Source organism: Terrapene carolina, unplaced genomic scaffold (genome assembly GCF_002925995.2).
Source record: "Terrapene carolina triunguis isolate 2854851 unplaced genomic scaffold, T_m_triunguis-2.0 Scaffold228, whole genome shotgun sequence".
Classification (NCBI taxonomy): Eukaryota; Metazoa; Chordata; order Testudines; family Emydidae; genus Terrapene; species Terrapene triunguis.
The window spans coordinates 72,531-85,608 of NW_020664579.1; the positions used below are offsets into that span (position 1 = coordinate 72,531).

Consider the following 13,078-nt stretch of genomic DNA (forward strand, 5'->3'; position numbering starts at 1 on the left):
GTTACTCAGTGAGAGATCTGGGCCCATGCTGGTTTGTTATGGTAGGGCTGCTCACGAGTGCTGGGCTATGCACTCTAGTAGGTTATTGTATTTATGTGTATTGTGGTAGCTCACAAAGGCACCAGGCAGTGCTAGGCTCTGTGCGGACACACGCGTGTGGAAGACACAGTCCCTAACATAAGAACGGCCAGACTGGGTCAGACCAGAGGTCCACCTAGCCCAGTATCCTGTGTTCTGACAGCGGCTGGGGCCAGGTGCCCCAGAGGGAACGAGCAGGACAGGGCAGTTATCGAGTGATCCATCCCGTCGCCCAGTCCCAGCTTCTGGCAGTCAGAGGTTTAGGGACACCCAGAGCAGAGGGTTGCATCCCTGCCCCTCTTGACTCGTTTGTGGAAAGTCCCTTTAATGAAACTAATGCAGCCGCTCAGAGAAGGGCCACCAGGGCCTAAGGGACATCTAGCCACTGTGCTTTTCCGAGCTCATCAGCAGTTCAGTCCCAAGTCCCTGGCTGCTGCTGCCCATGTGCCTGGGGCCAGTGGGTGGCCCACCAGGCCGGTGAGACGGTGCTGGCCAGGGCCTTCCAGCAGGCTTGCCTGGGTCCAGCGTACGGCGACACACATGGGCCGCAGGCAAGGCCGGCACTGAAGGGGTCAATGTCACTTGGGATCAGCTCCAGAGACGGGTCAGGAATTGTTTTTGCATAAGCAGCAGACACTGTAGCACAGCGAAGAACAAAGTCACACAAGACAGCACCCCCCAGTGAGCCCCTGCCCCCCCCCCGGCTGCCTGCAACACAGTGCCCCCTAGTGCCACGCTGGGGCATTGGGGTCAGCACTGATTGAGGGGAGAGCTCCCCCTGCTGGCTTGCACTGCACCTCACCCCGAAGTGCTCCGCTTAACGCTCCCTTTGGATCAAGCAAGGTGGCGAGCAAGCCGGCCCGTCTTACCCTCATGCTGTGGCGCTTGAAGACGTTGTGCCGGTTGAGAGGCGGGGTGTGCAGGGAGTTGACTGGCGACTGGTACTCTATGGGGCTAGTGAGCGTAGGCGAGCTGGCGCACAGACCCTCGGGCACCTGTTCGGGGGGAGCAAGAGGCGCCGGGCCCAGAGCCAGACATGGACAATTAGCGGCAACAGACAGAGAGGGGCGAAGAGAGCCAGTGACCAGAGCAGGCAGCGCTTCAGAGAGGGACCTTCGCACTGGGGCAGGCGGGTGGGGAGGGTGGCTGCTGGTGGTCCTTCAACAGGAGATTCCCTTCTCCTCCTGCCAGCTCGGTATCTCCCCGGCCTCATCCCGCAGTGAAGAGACAAGGGGAGGTCTGGCCTAATGGTCTGAGCACAGATCTGGGAGCCAGGAACGTCAGGCCTTTACTCTGCTCTCTGCCAAGACCTTGGGCAAGTCAGGTAGGCCTCAGGCCTCCAAAACATTGAGGGTCCCAACAGGACTGGCCCACGCCTGAATATTTTGGCCTAACTTTCCGGGGTCCTGAACATCCACAGTTCTCCCACTGACTATGGGTGCTCAGCACCCTGCTAGGGTGACCAGATGTCCCAATTTTATAGGGACAGTCCTGATTTTTGGGGTCTTTTTCTTATATAGGCTCCTATTGCCCCCCACCCCCTGTTCCGATTTTTCACATTTACTGTCTGGTCACCCTAGCACCCTCTGACAATCAGGGCCTCTGAATACCTTCAGCAGGCAGCAAAGGAGGAAGAAGGTTGGAAACCGTTTTTCTCTCCTAGCCCCCATGTAAAAATCTGTGTGTGCTGGGAGCCAATCGACGTCAATGCCATTCCCCAGGGCGAAAGTCTCTCTTTACATTTCAGGGCACAAACAGACACCCCGTTAGAGCTGCTTGGCCCTTCTGAACTGCACAGGGCCAAGCCCCAAGAGGCCGGGCGCCTGCTCCGACGTCGGGGGGAGCCGCGGGCGCTCCGCAGCTCTAAGGAGATGGCTCGGAGTAAGCGACATACAGTTGCTCTTCAGCTATACCCCCGACCGAACTGCAATGGCCTCGTCCCATCAAGCACTGGGAGGTCTCTGCCAGCCGACACCTTGTTGCTTTCAACAGCCACGTGGCCTTACCTGGAACTGCAACTTGGGAGCTAGTAAGTTGGTCTGGGGAGGCGGCTTGTATTTCGGCCTGCTGGGCTGTGGGAAGACAAGGACACGGAAAGGCACAGGGTGAAGCGATCGCCACGTTAAGAGCATTCGGCCACTGGCAGCGCGAGGAGGAGCAGGGTCGGCCGATGCAGGCCACCGCCCCGGGCGTTACCCGCTGCAAACTCGCAGGTTGGGACCGTGACGAACGTAGCGAGAGGCAGGTCATGAAAACCAACCAGGACGGTACCCGCCCTTTGCCCGTGTGTCTCACAACACAACCAGGCGGACGGATACCCGGCACACGAGTGCAACGCATTGCATCTGCCTGGGTCTGTGACGGGTGTATCTGGCATAACGTGATTGCAGTAAGCCCCCTGAATCATGCAGGTATCCAGATTCGCTCTACAGCTGTTGCCTCTAAGATAGCAGGATGCAGGGTTTTACCTGTATTCGAGACACAACAAATCCAGCACCTTGGCAGGGGGTTAGACGAGATGACCTTGCAGTCCCTTGTAACCCTACGGGGCTATGAGTCTATATGTCATTAGTAAGGCTACGTTTTAGTCACTGGTATTTTTAGTAAAAGTCATGGACAGGTTACAGGCAGTAAACAAAAATTCACGGCCCGTAACCTGTCCATGACTTGTACTATATAGCCCTGACTAAATCTTGGGTGCTCTGGAGGGGGAGACTCCAGGGGGGGGCTCTGGGGCCTGGGACTGCCGCTGATGCTCTGGGGCAGGGGGCAGAGGGCAGCAGGGGATTGCCACTAGTGCTGGGGGGGACGGCGGCACGCAGCCCGGGACCACTGCTGATGCTGGGGCCGGGGTGGCGACACTCAACCCGGGACTGCCGTTGATGCTGGGGAGAAGGGCGCACGGTGGCCCAAGACTGCCCCAGCAGCGGCCGGCCCAAGAGCCGCCCGAGCTGCTTGGGTAGCCCTGGGGTCAGTCACACCGGCCGCTGCAGAGTCACAGAGGTCACGTGACTTCCGTGACCTCCATGACAGCCTTGCAGCCTTACCCATAACATGCTAGACTTCATATTTAAAGGGACAGTGTCCGCTTAAAAATCGTGCATTTATTTTAAAAAAGAATTTCTCCTCTCTGTTACTAACCTCAGCCCGGATTCTCTCCGAGCAAACGGGCTGTATTGTTTAGCTGAAGCCACAAGCGCACTTGTCACTTCGCACACCAATAAGAAAGCACATGCTCTGCCCCAAACAGCTTGCTGGCTAGGGAAGGCAGGAAACTCAAAAGACGGTGGACGGCAGGGATGGACCACAAGGGTCATGGTGGTTTCGCCATCAGTGACAAGTTTTAAATCAAGATTGGATGGTTTTCTGAAAGATCAGCTGTAGGAAATATTTTGGGGAAATTCTACGGCATATATAGATGATCCCAATGGTCCCTTCTGGCCTTGGAATCTATGAAAAACCGATCCCCATGTATGTGCATTAAGGGGAACAGAACCCATGGACTTCCGGTCTAAAAGCACAAGCTTCTGCCTCTTGAGCTAAAGGAGAGATTCCGCTAGAGAACAGGTGTAGTGGACTATTATCCTCTTACACAGGCCAGCCACTACAGGAGACCACGTTCTCCTCCTGTGAGGGATGTATGCTCCATGGTTGTGGTGGGATGACAGCCCCACCACAGCCCAGGCGGGAGCTCACAGCTTGTTACAGACACGCTGCTCGGCTCCCTTCTTACCTTTGGAGGGGGGTCCTGGAAAGATGTTGGCTCCATGATTTTGGGAGGCCGGTGACGATTGTTCCTCTCTTGCTCCCTGGCGATGTCCTTCTCCATCAGATAAATGTCACTACAGGCAGGAGCAAAGGGAAAGGAAAGAGTTCAGCAGTACAGCTTCCTCCGCTACAGGGGAAACGCCAGGCAGTCAGCACTGCGGGGACTTGCTTACGCCAGCAGCCCTGACAAGGTTCCTGCCAGCTACAGCCTCAGCGGAAACCAATGACCATGGCGGAGAGATGGGAAAAGCTGAGGAAAATGGTTGTGAGCATGTCCCACCCTCGCGCCGCCTCTTCCTGCCCCCGCTCCTCCCTCTCCCTCCCAGCGCCTCCTGCCCGCCACTGAACAGCTGATCAGCGGCGGGTGGGAGGTGCTGGGGGGAGGAGGGGAGGAGCTAATTGGTGGGGCCCGCTGGTGGGTGCTGAGTTTTTTCCGTGGGTGCTCCAGCCCCGGAGCACCCATGGTGTCAGTGCCTGTGGTGGGTTCAGGGTGACTGAACTCTGCGGGTAGAACCAGAGCTCTGGAGAGTTGCCCCCACCCATGCTGGCAGGCAGCCGTCACCGCAGGGCTCTGGCTAGCCGGTAACAGGCCCTACGGTGCTGGCAATACTGCAGCCGCTGGCAACGAACCTCCGCGGCTCTCCGAGTTACCAGCATCGCTAGCTCCTCCTGACGGATCCATCTGCCCCAGGCCGTTAGCACCGCGTGATTCCCCGCCTCCCGGTCGCCTACCTCAGGCTGCAGACCAGCTCCTTGAACTTGGGCCTGTCGTTGGGGTCGTAATCCCAGCAGCGCGTCATGAGGGTGTAGAGGACAGGAGGGCAGAGGTCAGGCTTGGGGAGGCGGTCGCCCTTCTCCAGCACCCCGATCACATCTTTGTTCTCCAGCCAGAAGAAGGGCTGCTTGCCGTAGCTCAGGATCTCCCACATGCACACGGCTGGGCGGGCGGGGGACACAAAGCACCGCGTCTCAGGGGTGGCAGGCGTGGCAAGGAGATGGGAAGCGCTCGCCAGGTGGGTCGGGCCAGGCACGGGCAGCAGCGCCGCAGGCTCCCCGCACGCTGTGCTGACGGGCCGGTGATTAGACCCCGATTTGGGGGAGCTGAGTTCAAATCCCTGCTCTGCCACAGACGCCATGTGTGACCTTGGGCAAGTCACTTAGCCTTGCTGTGGCTCAGTTTGCCATCTGAACCATGGGCACTAGCCTTGCCCTGCCTCACAGGGAGGTGGGAGGAAAAACACATTAAAGATTGGGAGATGCGAGATACTACAGAAATGGGGCCAGACAAGTACCTTAGACAGAGCACGTCTGCCGAGGGGTGAGAGTCCAGCTCAGGCTCTGCAGCCCAATGAGTCTCTGTCATGGGGATTCCTGGCCACTAAGAACTGTCCTGAGCGCCCCCAACACTCTGATCAGCTGGCAGCCGGGCTGCATGCTGAGATGCCAGTGGGGGAGGGGTTTGCTGGGGGTGCCATTAGCTCTCCTCATTCAATCTACTTCCCTGCTGTCTCCCCGTGCTCGGAGGAGCCCCACAGACAGGATCTCTTCTCTTGTGCCGAATCTGCACGGATCTCCGATATAACTCCCCCAAAAGGACATCTCTGCTTCCTGCCCAGGCCCTGCCCAGCTCCCGCTACACGCTCTGCTGGCGTAACTCCAGGAGAACGGCACTGAACTGGCTCTGGATTTACCCCAGGGGAACTGAGAGCAGGATTTGGCCCTGGGTATTAGGAAAGACACCGGCCTGAGATCCATATACCGCCCCGGACCCTGCCTTGCCCCACGCCGCACCCTGCTCGCAATTCGCCGTCCCGCTCACCAAACATCCACACGTCACTGGCGGACGTGAAGCGACGGAAGTTGATAGACTCTGGCGACATCCACTTGATCGGGAGGCGAGTCACGGAAGCTTGGGGAGCAGAGAAGATGGTCACGGACCTGCGGCCCCCCTGCTCTTCCAGCTTTGGGCTTCCCACCTCCCCAGCTCTGCCAGTGTCCCACAATCCCAGTCCAGAGCCCCCGTTCTCCCTCCCAGTCCTGGGCTCCCCCCATACACACCCAGCTCTATCAGTGCCCCTCAGTCCTGACCTGTAGCCCCCGCTGCTGTTCCAACCTCTTGACCTGACACTGCTAATGGTGCACAGTAGCTTTCGGATATGGAGAAAGGTCCCCCAGCTTGGGGCCAGGCCGTTGCAGACGCGAGTTGCCCCTTACCTTTGTAATACTCGTCGTCTTCTATGTACCGGGAGAGACCGAAATCCCCCAGCTTCACACACTCGGAAGAAGCCACCAGGATGTTCCTCACAGCAATGTCCCTGCGGAGATCAGGGAGAGCAGGTCAGTCCCGCGGGGGCGTGTTGGGTGTCGGCTCTGGCGAGAGCCCCGCCTAGGGTGACCAGGCAATGGGTGAGCTCTGGGGACCCACTTCTCCATCGCCTCGCACCTAATTGTGCAGAAGGGGCATGTAGCGGGGTGGTCACCCCAGTCCTGCCCTGAAGGGCTTAAAACAGCCCTGGGAGAGGGCTGTGACTGGGAAAAGCTGCGCTGATTGGGGGAAGCAACCACAGCTGGCCCTATAAGAGGGCTGAGGACCAGGAGCTGTAAGACACTTTCTCTATCTTCTTGAGAGAGAAGAACCTGGCTGCCTAGGGGCTGAGAAGTGTACTTGAGGTGGAGCAGTGCTGGGGAAGGGCAAGAGGGACCTGAGGAGCTTCAGCCTAGTAAAACCCCAGGCTGCAGGCCTTGCTAAAAGGCCAAAAAGGGTACTGGGGCTGCAGAGGGGCATCCCAGAGATAGGCAGAGGTAGCTGGTCCTGACCCCTTTGCCGATGATGAGTGGTTTACAGACTGCGTCTGCCCCAGGGAGCAGGGGCTAGATGGTGACTGGCAGTAGCCACTGAGGCGAGGTGGGGATAGAGGGTTGGGGGTTCCCCTGGGTGGGGAGACCCAGAATGTGGGTTACTGCTGGGGGCAGAACCCAGACATTAAGGGGCACCGGGGTCCGGGAGGGACACGGGGGCCAGCGGCAGGTGAGACACCGGCCTGCAGAGGGCGCTCTGGGCTGGAAGAGCTAATTCCCAGGACGACCAGCAGGAGGCGCCACACCAGTGAGTCGTCGTCCTACCACAGGGCGGAACAAATGAAGAATTCTGAGCTGCTAGCATTGGCGGCAGTCATGTGGCATTGTTTCTGCTCCCTGATTGGACGAGCATCGCTCTTATCCTCAGGAGTGCGGCTTAAAAGCCCACTGGGCTTTGACTCTCCAGGTCTACATTTAACATGTATACTGGCCTAGCTGCATTGGGCTACACCCCGCGCGACATTGCTATGCCGGCAAGACCCCTAGTGTAGACACAGCTACGTAGCTAACAGCATTCAGGGAGGCAGTGTTCCTACAGGGGCAGAAAACCTCCTTCTCTCTGTGTACGCTGCTTCTACGCTCGGGGCCTAAGCCGGCATGGGTTCTGTAATGTAGATACACCCTAAAGATAATTTAACATCTCTCATCACAATCCCACCATTGAACTGTGGGCAAGGTAGGAACGGTGCGTTCTCAACCCTCTCTCCTCATTTAACAGCCTCTGTAGCGGTGCTCCGGTACGGGATGGGGGAGCCTGCTCCCCTGGCTTCATCAAGCAGGGCCCCAGCCATCTAAAACAGACTAGCCGCGTGACACAGAGACCCCGCAGCAAAGTGGCCCCTGTTCAGCTCTTTCCTAACCTGACCGACTCACTACACCCAACACACGTCTTACGGGATATTTATCCCTATAGAGTACCATGTAAGACACATACAGAAAGCTCAGAGCCTGTCAAGACTCATAACCATTACAGGGTGAATGGACGGGTAATAGTTAAGGAATAATGTATTTATATTGAAAGTCTGATTTGGTGTAGAAATTAGTCCCCAGGGCATACTGTGTCTCCGTGACCCCCCATTCAAGCAAGAGGAAGTTGCCATCTCCCCAGTTGGCCAGCGAGGTCACTCAAGGTTCCATTGTCTACTCTTGCCACTGTCAATGGAAAACCATCATAGACCGGGACAAACAATGGAGATCGCTTACAGGCAGGAAAGAAAGTGCCAGAAGGCCGGGGGTCACCCTGCCTGGGAACAGAAACAAACGGCCATTTTTCAGTAGAACAGAGTGCAGCAAGGGACTCTGCCTGCATTCACAGAGAAATCCCCTTTGGGAGCAGGGAACGTGCGTGGACATTTGGATCCTGGTTTCGGTGAAGCCAGCCAGCTCCGCCACGCACTGCACTTTGTGGGGGGAGCCGAATTTATTACCCAGGACAGGTAGCTATTGTGAAGACGCAGGTTCCACGGTTTCCGATTTTATTTCGTGTTGTAACCGGCTGTTCCCATCTGTCTCTCGCTTCCTGTTAAATCTTTGTTCTCACTCACACAAACCTACTTTTGGGTTGTTCTAAGCGCGGTGTGGTTTACAGGAGCGGTGGTTTAAAGGAAAACTGGGGTACACCGCACCTCTGGGTGCAGAGGAATTGGAATTTCTGTGCGGAGCCAATGTGAGGGGCTGGGTATCCCAGGGGTACGATTCACAGGAGTCTTGTTAACCTGCAAGGTGACAACAGGGCTGGCGTAGCGCAGAGGAGGGCCATTTGGCTGAACGGCTGGTGGTGGCAGGGAGCTGACACCCCGCCACCACACGAAAGACACCCTCTTGCTAGAGGCAGGGGGTAGCAGGTGACTCGGTCCTGGGTACCCCAAGAACAAGCCAGCGCCCTGTAATTTGCCGTCGTCGCTGCAGTCGCTCCCAGGCCCTAACCGTGCGTAGAGCTGAGCGAATCACTGATTTTTTTGGTCCGGTCGCTGAACCAAAAGGGCCACGTTTGCGCGTGTCACCGGTTCTGCAGCTCTCTGCCAATGTGTCGGCTAATGCCCGTCGCCGCGGCAACGCCCTTTGATCGCCCTTCCCCCGCTCTACCTGTGCACACAGCTGATGGCCTCCAGGTACGCCAGGGCTTTGCCGATCTGCAGCCCGTACAGGATGAGGGTCAGCACCCTGAGCGAGTTCTTGTTCTGCTCCAGGTAGTGGCCTAGCTGCACGGGGGCGAGAGAGCTGCGGTTAGGGGCAAACCCAGCCGCCGGGGGGGACCCAGGCAGTGCAAGCCAAAGAAACCCGGGTGTGGGGGAGGAGCAGCTGCGCGAGGAAAGAGACGGGAGTCAAAGGCGGCCACAACGGGCAGATATCAGAGAAGCTGGAGCCGGTGGGGGGGGGTCTATTGGGATGAACGCCTGGGAGTCCCAATGCCTTTCAGCGCCATCCAAATCTCTTGAGACGGGTGGGGCCATAATTGTCAGGCCCACCCATTCCGGAGCAGGCAGGAATCATTATTTCTATTTTACGGGTGGGGAAACCGAGGCACAGAGCGGTGAAGTGACTTGCCCCCAAGGTCATTGGCAGCACTGAGGGTGGAACCTGGGCTCCCCGGAATCCAGTCCCCTGTTCTAACCACTAGTCTACACTCCCTCTGGCAGGGGCCAATGGGCGAGGGGCATTCCTTACAGCAGCAAGATCTCCATGTCAAGTCAGATTCTCTCCCACCCTCTCCCCACCCAAGAAAGATCATTGCTGCTGAGGACACGTTTCCAGCGGCTTCGCTTTCTGATGAGGAACAAGGAGGCCTGCCGTGAAGGCCATCCCCCCACTCCCAGGCCCCATGGGTTCGTTTTCCCCCCTCACCTCCCCGTAGGGGTACAGCTCCATGATGATCCAGGTCGGCTCCTCCTCTGTGATGCCAATGAGCTTCACGATGTGGGGGTGGTCCAGCTTCTTCATCAGCACTGCGAGCGAGAGAGACACTGAGGCCGGCCCGGCCGATGGAGGCGGGCTGAACCGGGGACCGGCAGCAATGGGAACGTGAGCCTCCCCGACCGGAGCGAAAGCAGCAGCTGCGGCAGACTCATGACCGTCTTAGGAGGCCCAGGTGTAACACCGACAGACCCCAGTCGTCAGCGGGCAGGTTCGAACCTGGGGCCGCTGGAGCTGAATGCGGGAGCCCACGAGCTAAAAGCCACATGGCTCTTAGCTAAGGCTGCAGAGCAGACTCGGTGCCGCTGGCTGGGACACACCCAGAATGTGGGTGGGTTACACAGGCCTCAGAGCAGGACAGAGACCTGCCCTCTCCTAGAGCAGGTGACAATTGCCGCCCTGAGCTATCTCCGGCCCCCTGTTGCCCCAACACCCCATGGGCTGCCGGCCCAGTGGATCCCCACCAGAGCAATGCAGGATACAGGCCAGAGGCGCCCCCGGGGTGGAGGGGGCAGGCTATCGCCATGGCAAGGGGAAGCCGGGAGCTACGTACTGGCTTCGCTCATGAACTTCTCCTTGTTCTCGGGGGCGCAGTCCTTCTTGCAGGTCTTCACGGCCACATTGATCCGCTCCCCTTTCTGGAAGGAGAAGAAAGCGGAGGAGGGGCTTTCACCCTAGGCCTTGATCACGGGGCGATGTCCGGAGGGTGGGGGAATTAGCGCAGCCTGGGACTAACCAATGGGGCCCGAGGAGCAGCTGAGGGGGTTTGTCGGGAAGAGAGTGCAGGTAGGAAGTGCCTCCAAAGGGGGGAATGGAACAGGCCCTGGGCTGAGAAGAGCCAGGATGAAAGGGAAGCCGGGTTGCAGGGGAAATCCAGATCCCTGTGCAGCCGGCCTCACGGGAAAGGGTCAGGATTAAGGGGAATCAGGCCCCTGGGGGCCCATGGGCCCAGAAGAGAGGACAAAAGCTAAGAAGGGATAAGGGGGCTGGGCGAAGAGGACATGATCCAGTGATCCCAGTGGGTGATGGCTGGTGCGTGGGATATCACTGGACTGAGAAGGTAATAGACTGACGAGACCTAGTCTCAGAAAGGGCTGGACATTAGAGGGGCCTGGCCTATCACAGGGGTGTGCCCACACAGCCACAAGGGGGCGCTGTGGGGCTGGCACTTTGCCACAGCCTTGTCTGTGGCAGGGCTGGAATCTGCCCTCCTGCGCCCACCCCTGCCAGACCCATGGTGAGGATCGGTGGTGGTGAGGGATTGGGGGGCGGCGGCAGCAAAGAGAAAGCAAACTCACCGGGTTGGTGTAAATGCCCTCGTACACCTCCCCGAAGAAACCTTCCCCCAGGATCCTGCCCAGAGTCACGTCCTCTCGGGAGACCCCGTACTGCTGGGCTGGAGGGACAGAGAAACCGGAGGGACGGGGTTCATTGGTGCCACCAGCTCATCCCAGCGGGCGATGGCTCCACAGGGCTGGTACATTCGGTGCAGCCCCTGTAAAGCCAGCCGCTCCGCCAGGTGTGCAAAACCAGAGTCCACTGAGTGTGACTGATCCTATGGCCAGCCACACCCCCGTTCCCAGCCCCGGGGGCTCCCAGAGGATGGGGACTGTCCTCGATATAGACAGAGCCCTCGCTCATCTCCTGCAGGAAAAGCAGAGTCTCTGGGGCTAATGCAACATCCCCCCATGGGGCCTGTTCGGCGCAGGATGACGACGGTCTCTGAGGGACCGAGTCTATAAAGCATGGGGTGGGGGAAGGCTAACCCCAGGGAGGACAAACGCATGAACCTTTCCATCCACAATCAGTTGGGGGAAGCCAGAGCCGGAGGTTACGGAGAATAGGCCACAGCCAGTGCTGGTGTGAATCAGTGCCGCTCCGTCTCCTCTAATGGAGCTCTGCCCATTTACACCAGTGACGGATGGAGCCCCCCTCTCTCTAACACCCTTCAGACCATGCTCTTAAGGAGCACCTAGTGGGAGGGGCTGATTGACCCCTAGCTCCTCCCCCTCGCAGCTCAGCTCTACCCACAGCGTCTCCACGGTCCTGGCCGACCGGCCAGCCCCTTTCCCCTGGAGCTGGCATCCCTTCCTCCAGCCGGTGGGTTCTCATGTCTTCCAGGAGAAGCGTCTCCAGCCAAAGCAAAGCTGGAGGGGCCAGGCGGGGCACCTACCTCCGGACTTGGGTCTCGAGGCCTCATCGGGGATTTCAGCATAAATATCCGAATCTAGGGCAAGAAATTCAGCAGTAAAAGCAGCCGCTGCGCCCGGCCTGGGGTGTTTCTTTTAATAAACCAGCGGGTCTGAGACCCCTGCGAGCTGTCCCTGATCCTGGGACAGCATGGCAAGCCCAGGGCCTCCGCCCGCACAGCCCATCCGCACCACCCCCTGGCTGCTAGGCATGCTGCAGTTTCCGAAGCTGGGCATGGGAACCGCCGCGGTGAATCAGCCCAGGGGTCTGTCTAGGGCAGCGTCCTGCCGGCCAGTGGCCAGCACCAGCTGCTGCCAAGGAGGCAGGAAGGACCCACATTGGGGCTGCACTAACGGGCTGGTTCCACCCGACTCTGTGACTGTGGGACAGAAAGGAAAAAGAAGCGTGGGGTCCCCCAGTCAGGGGGCGGGGGCAGGAGGTAGAGGGAGGCTGGATCTAGGGCTTTGCCTCGGGCCCATCTCTAATAAAAGGGAGCTGAGATTATCCCTCCCCTTCCCCAAACATGCCCATCCCTGTTTTCTCCTTCTCCCAGTTGTACCAGCTGGCTTACTCTCCAGTTCCCAGCCGTGGCCGGCTGGCGAGAGGGATGAACGAAACTCACCCACACTGAAGCTCTCAGTTAACGTGGGTCTTCTCTCATCTATGTGCCTACAGGTGAAAGCATGGGTGAAAACGAGCAAGAGACAAGCTCAGACACCAGCTGTCCTATCCATCCATCCATCTCCTCATTCTTCCATCCATCCATCCACCCAGCTCTAGTATTTCCAACGTGCCTATCCCCAGGGTATCTAAGCCCTGCTCTGAAGCCAGGTGTTCGTGGGATCTCTGAGGACCACACATGGTCAGGGCTTTGGTTTGATGGCCCTTCCTTCCAACCTGGACATCCCGCATTTGTGGCCCCCCTGCCCAGTGCCAATACAGGTGCCTTGAGGGGTTATGTTCTACTTACTGTGGGGGGATCTGTGGCAGGCTCACCCTCTTCTCATTCTCTGTGGGGAAAGGGGGGAAAGGGTCTTTATTGTGCATCTCCTGTCGCCCGCACTCCTCCCCCCAGTTTGGCTGCCAGACTCTGGGGACATCTTAGCCTCCGCTCTCCCATCCCCAGCCATTTTGCCGAGCCTCCAAGGAAGATATGGGATGGAAGGCAGAGTGCAGTCGGAGGGGATGAAGAGACCACCCCTTCCCCACACACCCAGCAACCTGCATATGAATATCAAGCCGAGACAGCCCGAAACTGCCACTGCCCCCG

At 58.5% G+C, this 13,078-nt stretch overlaps 1 protein-coding gene across 2 annotated transcripts in view; it reads right to left on the reverse strand.

Annotated features, from left to right (window-relative positions):
• The window catches only part of PTK2B (protein tyrosine kinase 2 beta), a 116,728-nt gene that overhangs the window by 9,228 nt on the left and 94,422 nt on the right, over window positions 1-13,078 (reverse strand). For both annotated transcript variants that reach the window (XM_026656342.1, XM_026656341.1), the window contains 13 exons: window positions 12,779-12,818; window positions 12,431-12,477; window positions 11,792-11,845; window positions 10,917-11,014; window positions 10,172-10,256; window positions 9,550-9,650; window positions 8,791-8,906; window positions 6,061-6,161; window positions 5,666-5,755; window positions 4,579-4,783; window positions 3,812-3,920; window positions 2,085-2,150; window positions 948-1,073 (listed from right to left, as the gene is read on the reverse strand). In XM_026656342.1, the coding sequence (XP_026512127.1) occupies window positions 948-1,073; window positions 2,085-2,150; window positions 3,812-3,920; window positions 4,579-4,783; window positions 5,666-5,755; window positions 6,061-6,161; window positions 8,791-8,906; window positions 9,550-9,650; window positions 10,172-10,256; window positions 10,917-11,014; window positions 11,792-11,845; window positions 12,431-12,477; window positions 12,779-12,818 (1,238 nt within the window). The remainder of the gene's footprint in view (window positions 1-947; window positions 1,074-2,084; window positions 2,151-3,811; window positions 3,921-4,578; window positions 4,784-5,665; window positions 5,756-6,060; window positions 6,162-8,790; window positions 8,907-9,549; window positions 9,651-10,171; window positions 10,257-10,916; window positions 11,015-11,791; window positions 11,846-12,430; window positions 12,478-12,778; window positions 12,819-13,078) is intronic.